General features: G+C 43.8%; 1 protein-coding gene across 2 annotated transcripts in view; it reads right to left on the reverse strand.

Moving 5' to 3' along the window:
* PAPSS1 (3'-phosphoadenosine 5'-phosphosulfate synthase 1) overlaps positions 1–17,084 on the reverse strand; it is a 73,398-nt gene extending 56,314 nt beyond the window's left edge. Inside the window, exons 1-5 of one of the 2 annotated variants that reach the window (XM_048847158.2) lie at positions 16,947–16,961; positions 16,750–16,837; positions 6,175–6,289; positions 1,914–2,149; positions 162–300 (exon numbers count right to left, since the gene is read on the reverse strand). In XM_048847158.2, the coding sequence (XP_048703115.1) occupies positions 162–300; positions 1,914–2,149; positions 6,175–6,286 (487 nt within the window). In that variant the 5' untranslated portion in view covers positions 6,287–6,289; positions 16,750–16,837; positions 16,947–16,961. Of the gene's footprint in view, positions 1–161; positions 301–1,913; positions 2,150–6,174; positions 6,290–16,749; positions 16,838–16,946 lie in introns of both variants that reach the window. The other variant, XM_048847157.2, reaches the window with a different exon arrangement.
* Positions 17,085–18,362: the final 1,278 nt, after the last annotated feature.

Here is an 18,362-nt window from a genome sequence, read left to right on the forward strand (position 1 = left end):
CAGTTGTTTGAGTCTCAGTCCAGTGTCAATTCACTGGACCATACTGCACCTTAATGAAACGTAGCCTGGAGTGTGCCCTTTATTTATTTGTCCACAGAGCCAACCATTACAACAAGATCAAAGTTTAGCATGGAAAAAGATGTGACTATACTTAGATTCACCTTTAATTTCTCCAGCCCGGGCTTTTTTGTAGAGTCCTTTAACATCTCTCTTTTCACAGACATGCAGTGGAGCATCCACAAATACTTCAAAAAAAGGCAAACTTGCACCTTCATGAATTTTCCTGGCATTGCTCCGATCCTGAACAGGGAGGGGGGAAAGAATTAACAGATTTTAAATAGAATTTTGAAGCAGAATATTTGAAGATAATAATTAAAGAAGAATATTTGAAGGACATTAGCTTATTTAAGATTGCAATCACAAAATGGGCGGTGGGGGGGGTGGTGGTGTAGGGGGAACATATGTTCCTTCCATAAAGTACAAACTACATATGATTAGTGGGTCTGCTGCTATCTGCATAGTAAAATGGACACCAAATTCAGAGGTAGTTTATACAGGACTGGATTTTTATACTCAAGTCATATGTACAATGGGATATTCTATTTCCCCCCCCAAAAAATATTAGGAGTAATACATCTACCCTATTTCATTGAAGCCATGAAGGGATGTCACTTATTGCCCATGAATCTTTCAACTCTTCTCAACCCTCCTCCCGACCTTTTTTTTTTTTTGGCTTTCCACTGAATACCAACTTTCCTTCTGCACACCTCAACCTGACTAGACTTGTGCAGCCCCAAATAACACACATACATTTTACAAATACAGTCCTGCTGAGAGCATACTATTAGTCACAAGATTCCCAATCATTAGCCATCATTAAAAAAGCAATTAATTAAAATATTAAATCTAGATTTCTTGATCTCTAAACAAATACACAATAGAGCATTTTTCTCATCTCTAGAACTTGTGGCCTGCTACAGGATCCTGAACTCTCCAAACTATTCTTTAAAGAATAGTTTGCAGCGCAACACCCAGAGAAATACTGAGGTAATTCTCACTTGGAAACTGTCACACTATAGACACCCTCCATAAAACCTATTTTGAAAGATGCTCCCTGGTGTCCATTCACCAACTCTCTCCCCTTCATTCACTGAGTACATCTCCACAGACACAATGAAAAATTCTTAACAGTACAAAATGTACACACATTTATGCTGTATTTCCAAAAAGCCACATCCAAATACACATGCAAAACTGCATGCAACAACAAACTGAACTAGTTGAACACAGTTACCCATTTTGCATGCTCAAGTGCATATTTTGCTTGCACAATTTAAGGAAGTAAAGACCATGCTGTATATTTGAGGTGGGTGGAAAAGAGGTTTTAACAGCTGAATTATGTTTTCCAGATGAAGCATATTCTCCATCTTCTCAGTATTTAAAAAACAAAGAAATCCAGATGGCTAACGTGGACAAGTGAAAAAACACACTGAAATTTTGGTTTGTTTTTTTTTCCTTTTCCCCCTTGTCCTAATGCCAAATTTGTTTTTCTCAGCTGTGACAAAATTACACTAAAAGACAGCTCCTATTTTAAATTTAGCAGACGCAGGGACTGCACTAATACTGAAAAAAGTTCAACTGGGCTAGGAAATTCATGAGATGTCACCTACAGTTGTATCTCTAAGGCAACTCAAAGGAAATTCAAGCTTACATACCAAAAATGTATACTATATTTATCAGCTGAAGAGAGGCTAAATGGATGATTTCTAGAGCTTAAAAATTTTCCTTGAGAGACACTGACATATTTTACATGTGTTTTCTCCAGTGAGACTGGTGATATGAACACATTTGTGGCACAGCAAAACCATTGCATCCTGTAGCACCATAAATATGTATCAAGGCAGTATGCTTACTTGGGTATAAGGAGAGATAAAACTAGCGATGCACACCAAACCAGCGTCTGCAAACAACTTAGCAACCTCAGCAATACGTCGAACGTTTTCTTCCCTGTCTTCCGGACTGAAGCCCAGATTCTTATTAAGGCCTTGGCGAATATTGTCACCATCCAATGTGTAGCATGGAATATCATGGCACACTAAATACTCCTCCAGTGCCATGCTAACTGTGGTCTTCCCAGCCCCAGACAGCCCTAAACAAGTCAAAAACAAAAAAGTTAGACCAATTAGACATTCAACATACACCACTTTAAGAAATGGGAGAAAAATTATGTTAAACTCCATCAGCTTCCTCTATTTATATTCAGTCACTCTCTCACACCCCCCCTCAAATATTTTTAAGCAGATGAAGGAAATTTGAGCCAGAGATGCCATATGAATAGGAGCTCCATGGTCTACAATAAGAAGCTGCTTATTGCGCTGCTACTTTCTCCTTCCAGACTTCGACTACTGAATGAGAGAAATACCAGAGACAGATTAAGCAGTGCTCACACAAGTCTCTAGTGTAGTTGCCGTCTTCTGCAAACTAGATAGTAGTAGCACTGAACTCAGTGAAGACTGCTCATGAAGGCTCCAATCCATCAGAGAACTTAAGCACATGCTTAACTTTAAACTTAACTGAAGTCATTAAGACTACTCATGTGCTTCAAGTTAAACATTTAAGTACTTTGCTGGATCAGGGCCTGTGACTGCGTGTTGTATGATTACGTAGATACACATGACAGATTCTTAAAGCAGACAAAGTTGGAGGGCCTGACTGAAAAGTAACTTGAGAAAACAAACAAGACAGCAACAGGGTGAAAAAATTTAAGAGTAACAGTCATCTCAAAGAGCAACCACTTGAGGGGGAAAAAAAGACTAAAAAAATCTTAATCATTGACTCAGAAAATTCTTAGTCTTCAAAAAAGGGAGGCAGAGATCCTACAAAACAGAAGAGCAATACCTATTTGAGTGGTAGTGAACTCAGCGATATGACTTGCCTGACACTATTGATATGCTGGTTAATGTACTTTAACATTCTGGACTGAGACCATAAGAAAGAATAAAGAGAATGGTACACTATCACATAACCCTGAAGAGGAACTATAATTTTCTGCAATTTACAAAGAGGGGGATATCAAGTGAAGGAACAAACACTGCAATTTAGAATCTTGACAAGTTGCAGATAAATCCATTAAAATATAAGAAAGAATCTCATACAGTAAGGGCCTGACCCAAAGACTACTGAAGTCAACCAAGAGAGTCAACCCATCAACTTCAGGGTAGTTAAGCTCAGGCCTGAAAACCTTGGGGGGTGGGAGGGATGTAAACAGTACCTAGACACTTCATTGCTCAGAGAGCCCTAGTTTTTCCTCAGCCATTAATGGGCTACTTTGGACACCTGAAAGATTATGTTGAAAAGGTTGCCAGGTATTTAAGATGTAAACCTGGTGGTACAAAAAGAGATTAATTTTGAATAAAGAAGCCAAATTAAGATGATCCAGTAACCTAAGACTTTATTTGCTTTTCACTGCTCTGATCACGTGCTGTAGAACCTGTCTTTAATGGCTTTGATTCACTACTCTGCCTCTGAAGCACTTGACAACGTATTGATATCATCTATGGGATCCAACAAGACTTAGGTTTCCACTGTGTTGCCCAAATGAGGGAGCTCATCATCTGCGGAACCTCTGAAATCATGTATCGTTTTGTGCACAGAGATATGCAAAAAAGTTTAAGGCTCTCTTATAGACTTTTAGTGGGATTTTCAAAAGCAATTATGCGCCTTAGGAGCACATGTCCCATGGAGAGTCTTGTGATCCTAAGTCACTTGCCACTTTTGAAAATCCCATCCTTTTGTAGTGCAGCTTCAAGGTTTTTCAGAAACAGCCGTTCCAACTCTCTACCTGGAGCCTAGACAGGCAATAAGGGGCCAATTTCATCCTGTGAATCCTGACAGAAATCAGTACTTTTACTTCTGGTTTTCCTCTAAGTCTGCTTACCAAGGTTCTTAGAATTTGCCATATTTATATTTGGAAGCAGCAGTGAGACTTAAATCAACAGTGCCATTTAAAATGATATTTGAAGGAAGTTCTTGATCCTGGCTGTTAGGATATAGATATTCAGGCCTGTCTGTAAAGGCCTATACTCTAAGAATTTAGATGTATTCTTATCACTTGGCTAGTTATAGAGGTATAAAAGAAAGAATCAAAATCACTGTCTGCCAGCGTAAGGTCCTTCTCTTACTGTGACAGTCTGAGGCCCTGTTCTTAGGCTAAGGCCTTTGGCTAAGCAACAGAGACAGCCATAAGCTGGGAAGCGACCGGTCACATCCTCACATTCCAAACTAGTCACATTGAAATAAGGTGCTATTGGCCTGTTCGGAATACAATCCTGTCCTGATAATGCCTATCGCCTCCAGAGAAAGGGAAGTGCCTAGAAGATGTAAAAGGAAACTTTAGTTTGATAGCATCCTGTCTGGCAAGAACTCACTTATCAATAGCTGGGATGTGAAATCCTCATTTCTGTGTTTGTTCTATCACAGTAGTCCCCATTTCCCCATTGTTTGTCTGTATAATCTCTGTCTGGTTCTGTGTTTGTTTCTGTCTTCTGTATAATTAATTTTGCTGGGTGTAAACTAATTAAGGTGGTGGGATATAATTGGTTAAATAATCATGTTACAATATGTTAGGATTGGTTAGTTAAATTTCAGTAAAACGATTGGTTACAGTATAGCTACGCAGAACTCAAGTTTTACTATATAGTCTGCAGTCAATCAGGAAGTGGGTGGGGGAACAGGGAATGGGGGTGGGGACATTGGAATCATGTTTGGCTAAGGGCAGGAATGGGAACAGAGACACAGGTGTAAGGCTCTCTGGATTCAGAGCTGGAAAGGGGGACACTAAGGAAGGAAACTGGAATCATGCTTACTGGAAGTTCACCCCAATAAACATCAAATTGTTTGCACCTTTGGACTTCGGGTATTGTTGCTCTCTGTTCATGAGAGAAGGACCAGGGAAGTAAGTGGGTGAAGGAATAAGCTCCCTAACACTGGCATGGTGCTGTCTTGTTTACACAAATGTAAGCCGATATTTGGCCTACTCAAAATCACGTTCAAAGCAGAAAGACCATTTTATGGTCTATCCTACAGTAATTTCCTGCAAGCCTGACCAGGATCCCACTGCACAGATTTAAAGAGAAACATTTGCTCTCCTACACAAAAACTTTGTATATTTTATGAGACCTGTGATTCTATAGAACACTTCCCTTTCCAAGAACCTCTCTTCAAAAAACAAAAAAAAACACCACCCCCACAAAGGACTGAGTATCTCCTTTTACAGGCAACACTCAGCGCTCTCTCTAGGACATAAGCAAACTTTTCCCTACTCCATGACTGTGCAGTCAATAAACTAGCAGTAGCCCTGTAGCAGGGTGGTCACCCCTCCTGCCCTGAAGGGCTTAAAACAGCCCAGGAGAGGGCTGTGGCTGGGAGCAAGCAGTTCCCAGGCTGATTGGGGGAAGCAGGCTCAGCTGTGGCCACACCCCAATCAGGGCTCAGCTGGCCCTTATAAGAGGGCAGTGGGTCAGGAGCAGACCGAGCCTCCTCTAGTTGTGGAGGGAGTTGAGCCTGGCTGCTAGGGAGCGTACGAGGGCTGGGGAAGGCCAGAGGAGCTGGGAGGGTCCAGACTGGAAAAGCCCCAGGATGCAGGCCTGGCAGACAGCCTAAGACAGGGTATTGGGGTTGCAACAGGGCAGCCCACGGGTAGGAAGAGGCAGCAGGTCCAAACCTCCCTTGCCTGTGATGACTGGCTTATACGCTGCAGTCCGCCCCAGTGTGCAGGCTCAATGGTGACTGGCAGTAGCCAAAGACTGAGGCGAGGTGGGGATAGTAGGTTGGGGTTCCCTGGGGAGGGGAGACCCAGAGACTGTGGGGGTACTGCCAGGGGGCAGCACCCTGGGTAAAAGGGGCACCGGGGTCCAGGAGGGACACGAGGGCCAGCGGCAAGAGGGACACCAGCCTCCAGAGGGCGCGCCAGAGGCTGGAAGAGCTAAGTCCCTGAGAGGCCAGCAGGAGGCGCCGCAGGGGCAAGTCTCGCACCGTGACAAGCCCCTTTGTTTTAATCTAAGCCTCATACCCACATTTAGCAAGAAAAAGTTGAAAAGAAGAAAAAAAAAGATACAATGGGTAAACAAAAATGAAGAAAACCTTCATAAATCCATGCACAGGGTTTGACTGTACCTGTTAACCAGACTGTGCAGCCGCGAAAGCCACCTCTCGTCCCCACCACTTGGCCTCTCTTGTTCCTGCTGACATGGTGGGCTTGATAAGTGACATTGGTAGCTCTCTGCATTCCCTGTAGAAAGGAGAGTTAGTTAGGTTAAGTTATTCACACATACAAAGCGAGACTGGCAGGCAAACTAATAAAAGCAAAAGTTAACACTGAATAGATCAGCAGCTCCATAAAGCCAAAGGGTACAAAGGAAATTAAACAGACCACCTGCGTGAACCGCATACACTGAACTCCCCACTTTCCACCATAGGGATGGCTGGACTAGTCAATTATTGCATGCAAATTTGACTGGCTAAAAATATGAGGTCCGATGCTAAAATGCCCTTATTTAGGTAATTAGAACACCAGTTAGATTTTTTTCAGCACTACTGTAAATTCTTTAGATTAAGGGGAAAACTATTCTCACAGGATTGTAACAAGGCTCCAGTTATAAGGCTTAATGCTCCTTTCTAAAATTCCCCAAAAGGGGTCCTTTCCCCTGTAAATTGTGCATGTCTGGTCCGATTTCCAGTTTTGCACTCAAACATCTAGACCACCCTGCCTTTAGGTAAATCTTCTTTCAACTTCTAAAATACCTTCAACTATCATTCCAATTCCTGACTATTCAGTTAGAGGAAAAGTTAGCAAAATGCTTTAAAAAACTATGAAAAGTTATTAAAAGGAATTAGGATTGTGTGTGTGTGGAGGAGGTGGGGGTCCCCCATCATCAAACAAATATAGTCTACTGAGGACCATTGCACCAGCCAGACTGCCAAGATCCTGACGAGGGCAGTCAGGACAAATAGTTGGAGCAAGGTCAAACCTGAGGCTGACAATAGTGGAGGAGTTCATAGTCAAATTCCAGGACAGGATCAATACCAAGGACCAGAGTCCAAGTCAGGTTTCAGGTCCAGGTCAAGAGCCAAGGTCTAAATCAAGCCAAGGTTGAAGCCAGGAGTTCAAGAGCAGACATCAGGAATAGTCACAGCAGCTACAGAAGATCCACACTGGATACTTCCTGGAATGCCCCTGGGTGTTATATGCGGTGGGGAGCCAATCAGGAGCCATGAGGTTACTACCCTATGAAGTGGGATTTCCCATGGTCTGTGTCTGCAGCAGGTGATGGGGAATGGAGCGTGAGCTGGCTACCGCTGCTGCTGGCTGCAACAGGGAGGTGTTTGCTGCCTAGCAGCTCTACAGGCCTGGGTTTGAGATCTGATGGGCCTTACACAGAGTGACTACCATGGGATGATGTTGCAGCTGTTGTGCAATGAAGTTCCCAGATACGGCTCAAAATCCAACAGTGTCTGAGGTGACCCCACAGGCAGCATCAGGTAGAGTCAAGACTATGCCTCCGTGGGTCACAACTGAGAATACCAAATTCAGGACAAACTGCTGAGAAATAGGGCAGACACACCCCAAAACTGGAGGTTATTCTCCCAGGAGTTATACCAAACCAGCAACAAAAGTAAACTTGTTAGCCAGTGTGGTGAAACAGAAGAAGTCAGAACAGCAGTTCCGGCCCTTGTATCACCACCAAAACCACTAAACTTAGAGATGGGTGGTTCTTTAAAACCAGTTTCATCAAATAAAAGGTGGTTCTGATCCCAAAGGACCAACCACGCACACCCAGGTCAATATACAAGTCAGATCTTACCCAAAAAATCATGCTGTTTCCAATCTTTTAGTATCTAAAAAATCTAAAGGTTTATTTCTAAAATACATACAATAACTGTGAAGTTCTTGGTTCAGGCTTGTAGCTGTGATGGAATAAACTGCTGGCTTAAGTCAAGTCTCTGGTTGCTTCCAAATCATTGGAAGATCCTCAGTCCCTTGGTTAGAATGCGCCCATTAGTGTAAGTTCATAGTCCAGAGGCTTGAGCAGGAAAGAGGCAAATTGACACGTTTCTATCACCTTTTATAGCTTCTGCCATGTGGAGGGAAATCCACTGTGTCAAACAAAGCCCTCAGCACAGCTAGTAGAAAATTACAGGTAAAAGATGGAGTTTGGAGTCACATGGGCAAATCACATGTCCATGCATAATTTCGCTTAGTCACAGAAAGAAAGTTCATTATCTGTAGATAGGCCTCTCCCATGGTCCATTGTGAGATAAGTGTTCCTTGATGAGCCACTTAATTTGAATAGTCCCCTCAAGATGTGCAGGCTAAATATCTTGTGGGTGTTACCCCAGGAGCAAACATTTGAAATCCAGGTATAAATACAATACTCATAACTTCAAATACAATAATGATACGTGCATACACATAACATACTCATAACCTTACATGCCACATTTTGTACAAGATTTGTTGCAATTATATAACAGTGGTAGCAACAGTGATCTACATGGTCATACTTTATCAGATAACGACACAAAGGCATGCACCCCTTTGCATGTCAATGGGAAGTGTGACAGCACAGTGTGCTGGGATGTTTTTGTCTATCCTAGTGGCATTGGCAAAGAATATGCAATGAGGAGACCAGAATGCTGGAAGATTTTGACTGCACTAAATGTCATACCACTTTACGCTCAGGATCTGCCAATAGACCACATATGAAATGCCTCTAGGCGCTCCAAGCCCGCTTGTAAGAGGATCCAGGTTTCTGACCCATATTGCCATACAGGTAGCACACGGGGTTAACAGATCCTGAACTTTGCCTCAGGGAGACAAAAATGTCTTTGTGCTAAGTAAAACACAAACTTCACATAGAAGACAGCAACTCTTATTAGTCTAAATGTCCAGTTTGCTGCCATCATTTGAACTCTGTTTGCAACCTAGATAGATGAACTGGACAAGTTTTCTCCATGGTACTTGACTCCACCTGCACCAAGGATTCTGTAGGTCCAGCTACATCTCATGGCAGAAGACCAGTCAACTCCAAAGTGCTGGTGGTGTCTTGGAGACTTTGAGGGGCAGGGCTGAAATTCTCTGCCTTCTCCACAAGCAAGGAAATGTCAGTGGCATAGTCTTGATTAGTGGACGCTTCTTGGCCAGCCTTGATTCTAACATGTGGAGCGGCAAGTCCTAATATCCAGTCAGCTGCTCAACAGAAAAGTGATAGGGTTAGAATGCATCTCTGCTGCACACCTGAGATTGTGCTGAAACACAGCAAAAGCCATGAATCAAAGCACACTCCTCACACTAGTACTGGTGTGAAGATTGCGTGCCAGGTTTAGCAAAACATCTAGAATGCCAACTCCTTTCAGTGTGAGGAGTGCTGACCTGTCAACCAAATTGAACACTGCTTTTATGTCGACAAATACCACGTGAAGCAGGAGGTTAAATTCTTGGCACAGCTCAGCCAGGAGCTGGAGGATAGGGACAGCTTCCACTGTTAATCACCCATCAGTGAAACCTGATTGTTATGGAGCAGCTGCATCCTACTAAACAGAATGAGACCAAAGACCTTCCCAGACACTGACAACAATGAGATCAGCCTACAGTTGCCAGACTCGGTGTGAGATCCTTAGCCCTTGTACAGGGACACTATGATGCCAACTTTCCATTCTGGTGGTAAACTGTCTGATGACCGCACTTTTAAGAACAGTCGATGCAAGCTGATGCTCACTGATTCTCAGGCACTTTTGCGTAGCTCAGATGGAATACCATCAGGTCCAGCAGCACTGCCATTCTGCAACTTTGTCAATGAGGAAGTATGAAAGGCTATCCCAGATGATCAGTGTTTTCCCCTAGGTCTGCAGCCACATGATTTAGCAGATCACATAGCTCTGGACAGCTGTCAGCAGGTGTGTGGTTCAACACGCTTTCATAATATGTTTTCCATCTGTCTAGGACATTGTTCGTGGATGAGAAGGGATTACGGGAGATGGGTTAATAGTTTTGGCCAAAACCTTTCATACAGAATTATTTTATAATTAAAAAAATTAAAAATAACCTACTTATATAGCACTGTAAGCATGTGTGACAATCTAGTCAAAAAAGACGACATTCCTGTCATGGTGACCTTACAATCTAAGGCCCTAAACCAGCAGAGTGATCAGCATGGCAGTCCCTTAGGCCTGGTCTACACTACGAGTTTGCCGGATTTAGCAGCGTTAAATCGAACTAACCCTGCACCCGTCCACACAACGAAGCCATTTTTTTCGGCATAAAGTGCTCTTAAAACCGATTTCTGTACTCCTCCACAATGAGGGGATTAGTGCTGAAATCGACATCGCCGTTTCAAATTAGGGTTAGTGTGGATGCAATTCAAACATATTGGCCTCCAGGAGCTATCCCACAGTGAACCATTGTGACCGCTCTGGACAGCACTTTGAATTCGGATGCACTGGCCAGATGTACAGGAAAAGCCCCAGAAACTTTTGAATCTCCTTTCCTGTTTGGTCAGACAAGCTCATCAGCACAGGTGACCATGCAGTCCCAGAATCGAAAAAGAGCTCCCGTATGGACCAAACGGGAGGTACTGGATCCGATCGCTGTATGGGGAGAGGAATCCGTGCTACCAGAACTACGTTCCAAAAGACAAAATGCCAAAACATTTCAAAAAAATCTCCAAGGCCATGAGGGACAGAGGCTACAGCAGGGACGCAACACAGTGCTGTGCGAAACTTAAGGAGCTCAGACAAGCGTACCAGAAAACCAAAGAATCAAACGGACACTCCAGGACAGAGGCCAAGACAGAGGCTGCTTCTACGCTGAGCTGCATGCAATTCTAAGGGGGGCCGCCACCACTACCCCACCCCTGTCCGTGGACTCCGATGATGGGTACTCTCCGCCGTGCCTGAGGATTTTATGGACAGGGAAGATGAGGAGAAGGAGGAGGAGCTTGAATTTCACAAAGGTGTAGAGGGCTGCTCATGTGAATCACTGCAAGATTGAGGCCTAAATTAGGTAATTAGACAATAGATCATGAGAGATATGACAATAAAGGGGAAAAACAAAAACACAAAGCACATTAGAAAAGGATTCTCAAAAAATGCTGAATTAGCTTAAACAAACACACTGACATTACTAAATTCACTTTCTGGATTCAGCAATTTGATAGTTTTAAAGTGAGGTTTATGGGAGACAGGTAGTTTGGAGTCCAAAGTGAAATGTTTAATTAAGAGAAGTTCAGAGATATGATACAGAGTACTAAAAAGGTGCACTGCAGAAACTATAATGGGAAAATACCAACCATCCATATTTAGTATGTTCATCACCACTGCGCTCTTAGGCCATGTTTACACTTACCGCTAGATTGGCGCTGCTCAATCGATGCAGCGGGTGTCAATTTAGCAGGTCTGGTGAAAACAAGCTAAGTCAATGGCATATTACTCTCCCGTCGACTTCTGTCCTCCACCTCCCCGAGAAGCATAAGGTAAGTCGGCAGGAGAGCATCTCCCGTCAACACAGCACAGTGTAGACACCGTTGTAAGTCAACCTAAGCTATGTCGACTTCAGTTATGTTATTCACATAACTGGAGTAGTGTAACTTAGGTCGACTTACCGCGGTAATACAGACAAGGCCTTACTTTTGCTTCAGATATCTTGAATGGCATAAGAAACCTTATTCTCCCTGCCACATACATCTCGCACAGTCTCAACTTGGGAGGGGGTGCAGTGAGTGGGATGCAGCCCAGAGGCATCTTCTTTAACAATAACCTGAAGTATTAAAAAATTAAATATTTTTGCTCGGTTGTATGTAAGAAAGACCCTGTTTAACCTATTAAAAGAAGCATTCATTCATTATGACTATTTCCAGTAGCACACACAATGCCATCATTCTCACTTTCCCCTATTCCCCAACACACTCACAGTGCCAAAGATACCTTTCAAAACAAGAACCCAGGGCACACTATTCCAGTGCTTCTGCTGCTGGCTCTCCCAGGCTGCAGCAGCAGAAGTCCTATCAGTTTTCTTTGGTGTCCTAGAGAAAACTGTAGGCAGCAATGAAAGTGACAAAGATCGGGTCATTATCATTCTGCTGCTGCTTGAAGAACTGTGAGCTGCAGCAGAAAGAGGCGCTGCAGTCATTCCCTAGGGAGGAAGACTCAAAATCAGAGTCTGGCCAAGGATAAATTAGCAGAGACACTCCACAAGCAAAAAGAACGAGGAGGACTTGTGGCACCTTAGAGACTAACAAATTTATTTGGGCATAAGCTTTCGTGGGCTAAAACCCCCTGCATCAGATGCATGGAGTGGAAAATACAGTAGGTAGATATATTACACACACACAGAACTTGAAAAGATAGGGGTTGCCTTACCAACTCTAACGAGACAAATCAATTAAAGTGGACTATTATCCTCATGCTGATATAGATCTATACACACAGAGAACATGCATCAGCACAAGGATAATAGTCCACTTTAATTGATTTGTCTCCTTAGAGTTGGTAAGGCAACCCCTATCTTTTCAAGTTCTGTGTGTGTGTAATATATCTACCTACTGTATTTTCCACTCCATGCATCTGATGCAGGGGGTTTTAGCCCACGAAAGCTTATGGCCAAATAAATTTGTTAGTTTCTAAAGTGCCACAAGTACTCCTCATTCTTTTTGCTGATACAGACTAACACGGCTCCTACTCTGAAACCTGTCACCATGCAAGGCACTCCACAAGCAGAAAGCTGAGGGAGTGGAGAAGAGACACACACACCCAGCACAGCAGCCAGTGGGCTCTAGGGGTGTACTTTCAGTGTCAAAAACCTACCGGGTGCAGCTGTGAGTCAGGAAACCATAAAAAGAATCCAAAGGTTATGAATCCCAGAATACACCCCTTTCCTAACAACACAACTCATTTTTTATTTTGCAGTTCACCTTTAAAACCAAAGGGCTCAATACTATTCCCTCTCACATAAATGACAAAACCCCCATGACTCCAAATAAAAGCTGGATCTAGACTAAATCTCTTGAGAGAAGCTTTTAATAAAGAGTTGCACTAAGATTTAGTGACTTTGTTAATTTGTTCTCAATTGAACATAATTGGGAAATTACGACAGTTTTGATGCAGTACAAATTTTCCTAGTCTAGACAACCTACCACCAAATTGTGCAGCCGGTATTACAGAAAACGGGATCATCAATAGTCAATGATTCACAGTAGCTCTAGCACCATTGCCCTAAATAATGGAAAATTACCTCTGTTTCTGTACCACATCTTAACCTTGGCTTGTTTATTTTGCTGTCTATACTTGGCATGTTGCATTATGTTTGACAAACTATGATTCTCTAGCATTTTTGGCTAGGGAAGGGTTGGGAGAGCTGACACAGATCTCTGTGTTCAGCTTGATTTTTGGTGAAGAATTTTCAACATTTGTACACTTGGACATTTAAATACCTCCAGAACAAAAGGGTTTTTCAATAATTGTGTGGGCATGTTTTCCAGGTGACCTCAGGGCTCCAGAAATGTACCAATCATATGAGTCAGAGATATAAACCAATCAGCTAAGTAACAGCACAAAAAAAGAGAGGGGAATAAGATGTGAGGCAATGGCTACCAGCCTGGTCCACAGCAACAGCTCTAGTGCTTGGGATCAGCTGCTTGGGAATGCGGAGCAAAATTGTCATGATTCCTGCCAGTTTTAATGCTGCCCATAGGGTTGCACTAAGATGCAAAAGCATCCAGTCACTTACTGTGCTAGCAAAACTAAGAACAGCAGCAGGAACACTAGGGCTGTTGTCCTTTCTAATTAAAGACAACAACAGTGTCCCAATGTACATTTGAATTTTTTTTAAATGAAAGTTTCAATTCCACACTAACTAATGGTTCAGACTGCTTCAGTTTCCATGTAAGTTGAACAGTAAGCAAGTGGGTTTCCCAATTCTTGCTCTATCTGCCTGCGGAAGTTAACAAGGAGGCTTTTATAAGGCTGCAACCAATGTATTAATTCAGTAGCGAGACAACTTTGGAATAGATTCAAGAAGCAAACCAGTTCAGGTACATATACTAAATTGGAGATATTCCATGGCTAGACTCACTTCCTGATTTCAAAGAAGAAAAAAAATATGTATTTGGAACAGCTGGCACTGCAGTAGAGGAGAACAAGAGTATCCATTCAGCCCTGCCCACCCAGTCGCATTTAATAGAAATAAGCCATTCACTTGTGAAAGAGTAAATGTTCTAACAGAGACACACTATAAATACTGATTTTCCAGAAAAAGTTTATATACCATTGATTATTAAAAAAAAAAAAATCTATACAATGACCAGAGAATATTACATTCCTTAATTTCAAGGACAATAAAACAAGGACGTCTCAGTCTTAATACTTCAAAATAATTTTCTTTTGTAAGGAAAAAGTCTCGGGGAAGCATGTAATATACACTTACTCATAACACTTGTACATTATTTATTTAAAGTGGGATTTAGAGCAGATAAGTCACTGTAGGTCAATAAGACTTGTGTTCTTAAGTCACTTGGGTGCTTTTGGAAATCCCACTTTTGGGATCTTAAAGTTACGCAAATCAATATTACTGTTGCACCACTATGCAAAATTAAAACTATTGTGTATCACAATTAAATGTTATGAAAAATTGACAATGATCACTCAAAATGTGCAGTTTTCCAAAATATTAAATTGATTTTAAATGTAAAATTTCAAATTATAGACAGAAGGGTTGCAAAAAGACCAAAAAGTGCTAAAATAATAAGGACACAAAGTCTAAAGACAGTCAGTTTTTTTGGCTCTACTTGAAGACAGTGTTTCCTGGCAATAAGATTATGTATGTCTAATTTCAGTCTGAAGCAGCGATCAGTTAATTTAGTCAGGGATTTATATTTTACAATATAAATGCTGAGAAAGCCTTTATGTATATCAAAATGAATGGTGCCAATATAATAAGGTTTATCTACAGATGTGAATCAATACTGAAGGGATATAATTAGATTTATATAAATAAGCCATTCTTGGTGGCCAAATTCAGCAGCACCTTTATAGCTATAAGTTTTTTAACAGCCTAAAGGCCATAAATGCAACACTGTTACTGGGGCTTATGCACTGCTGTTCCTTCTTGGGGGTCTCAGGAAGTATCAGGCCTTTCTTTCTCCTGAGGTTGAATTCTGCACATTGGCTACTCTTGGACCAGAATCTGGGCTACAGCTTGCTGGGTACCAACCATGACTACTTCTGCAGGTCCAACTGGGATTTGGAATCTACAAGTGTTTCCCTTCAGAAGTCAATGAGAGCAGCTAATTAAAGTGAATGAACAACAACTTCAACACAAAGTACTGTTTATTCTTTTGCCCAATAGTATACAGCAGGCAGAGCCAAGATATAAAACAAAAGAATCCTACACTTATATTTCTTTACCTAAGCTCAACCACACTATCCCTATAATTTGGGCAGACGTGTCTTTTTTCCCCCGCTCTGAATTGGGAGAAACAGACTGCACCACTTCCAACATAATCCTTTAGTCTGATTGAGTTTTCCCAAACCATCAACTTTTTCCACTGATACATCCAGGTAGCTTCTCTCAGCTCATCCAAAAAATCCCATACAGGTTGAATCTTGCCCCATTGATGGCTCAGCCATTGTTATCCCAGGCCATGTCTACATTGCAATTACAGGCCACATCTACACTGTACCAGCTTGGAATAAGGGGCTGTTTAACTGCGGTGTACGCCTTCAGACTTGGACTGAAGCCCATGCTCTGGGAAGCCTCCCACCCCTGCAGCACACTGCACAATTGGTCATCATATCAATATAAAGAAAAGGAGTATTTGTGGCACCTTAGAGACTAACCAATTTATTTGAGCATGAGCTTTCGTGAGCTACAGCTCACTTCATCGGATGCATACCGTGGAAACTGCAGAAGACATTATATACACACAGAGACCATGAAACAATACCTCCTCCCACCCCACTGTCCTGCTGGTAATAGCTTATCTAAAGTGATCATCAAGTTGGGCCATCTGCTTAAATATAGCATTATTTTCAGACTCCCAATCATTTTCTTCACACACGGTATCAAAAACAACGTAAGTGTTCTCAGGGAATGCTTCTTTCTCCCTAGTTTGCTAGTCTGGGGCCTCGCACTGTAAATTGATTTGCCCATATGCCCACACCTCTATGAATAAGAACCATGGTTTTCATTGTTTGGCTTAAATCTTACTTTGACAGCTTTCTATTTAGCCACCACATTACAAAGAACCTCTGTCTCAAGCTGCCCCAGATTTATGAATGGGTTACATTGTACACTGAATTCTTCATCTTTCCCTCTTCCAACATACTTGAAGCAGAGGAACCAAGGTGCAAAAGACAGGAGTGAAAGCCTGAAATCTGCATTTTTCCCTGTGCAAACCCTCCTTCCTACTTCTTCCCCCGGAGCCCAACTTTCAAAACATAAAAGAACGACCCCTGGAGGCAGATCCCTTGGGAATGAAGAGAGGTGCTGTTACCCAGTCTCACTCGCCTGCGGGAGCTACACTTTCACAGGTATATTCATTTTAAGGCAACATTTATAATCTCTCAATGAGACATTTACAATCCGATTGCACCACCACACCCTACCCCAGCCAAGTACCAAGGATTCAAGTCACCCTCGCTCGAAACACCCCCCTTTGTGCAAACGTGCCGTGCACATCCTCCCTCGCCGCCCCTCACCTTTTGCAAACTGCAGACCCAGCCTGTGCAACGGAGACCGCGAACCGGGCACACAGGCTGCTGCCTCTCTCGAGCTCCGCAAGCAGGTCTGCAGACGAGCAATGCCACATCAGCACAGGCAGGCAGAGAGCCACCAGCTTCCCCATTGCTCTCCCTCCTCCCCCCACGCTACCGGTGCAGCTCCCCAAGCCGCTCACCCAGCTTTGTACCGCGTTGCTCAGCTTGACTTTCTTGCTCTGACTCCCAGGCCGCTCCATCTCCAGGAGAGGAGGGGGCGCGCGCGCACTGAGCGGGCGGCTCCAAACGGGGGCGGGGGGGGGGGGTAGTGAGTGGCAGAGATGAGACTCTTCGAATGCGGCCAGGGGGCTCTGGACTCTCAGTCGCTCGTGCGCGAGCGCCGGGTGCCGGGGTCGCGCCGATTCGGCAAAAGGGAGCTATAGGAGGATCAGCCGCGCGCGCACCAGCCTCCCGCTACGCACAGGGTAGAGAGCGCGCGCGCCGGCTGCACCACGCACACGCACACGCACACGCACACAAAACGGAAGAGCAGGGAGGGGTTTGGGGCGCTTCCGGTGTTGCCGCTCTAGCCCCGCGGCCCTTCACTCTTTTGTCCCCTGGAGCTGGGCAGGCGGGAGACGGTGGGAGGCGCCAGGCCCGGGGATAGAGGGTGAGGGTGGGATGCGTGAGTGACGTGCTGCTGGTAGCCCAGTCCTCGCGCCCAGGGCCATCCTCATGCGCGTCCCCGGGCAGCTGGCTGGGTCTCTCCAGCCTCCCCACAAAGCAGCCTGGCGCGGGGGGGTTGACAAGGGGAGAGGGATCGCTCAGTGGCTTGAGCATTGGCCTGCTAAACGCAGGGTTGGGAGTTCAATCCTTGAGGGGGCCCTCTAGGGATCTGGGGCAAAAGTTGGGGATTGGTCCTGCTTTGAACAGGAGGTTGGACTAGATGATCTCCTCAGGTCCCTTCTAACCCTGATATTCTATGGGGTAACCCCCCAAATAGGGGGCAGCCCTCTTGTCCTCCCCAAGCCTCTGGCCTCAGGTGTGGCCAGAACCCCAGCCAGGGACCACGGCACGGGGTTGTGCCAGCTCAGTGAAGCAGTTATGGGGTCTCCCCATCAGCACACAGTATCACAGCTCAATGATTTAGTTACACAAGGTGTATTGCAGTACTGCCAACAGCCATCAAGGCCCTGTGGGCTAGGCCCTGTACATGCAACCAGTAGGAGATAGGGCCTGCATTGGACGGTGTACAATCAAAACAGACAAGACAAAGCTGGGAAAGGATCCAGAGGCAGAAAAGAGAAGTGAATGAAGACATGCTGCTGTAACACCCGACTGTTGAACCACAACATTGGCACACCACATGAAGGATTTTTTGGCACATGTTGCTTCATGTCATCACCATGTTACATCATGAGATGATGAAAACATGTCACAATACATTGCACCATTGTCACATTACACTGTGACACCTTCTCACGGTGCATTGTAACATCATTTTGTTGCAGCACATTGTGTGATTCTGCTGCACTGTCCTCGGGTTGTAGAATGACAGCAAGCTATATCCTGACAGGATGATATTTTACTACACCACCATCACTTCGCAATACATT

This window comes from Caretta caretta, chromosome 4, assembly GCF_965140235.1.
Source record: "Caretta caretta isolate rCarCar2 chromosome 4, rCarCar1.hap1, whole genome shotgun sequence".
NCBI lineage: Eukaryota > Metazoa > Chordata > Testudines > Cheloniidae > Caretta > Caretta caretta.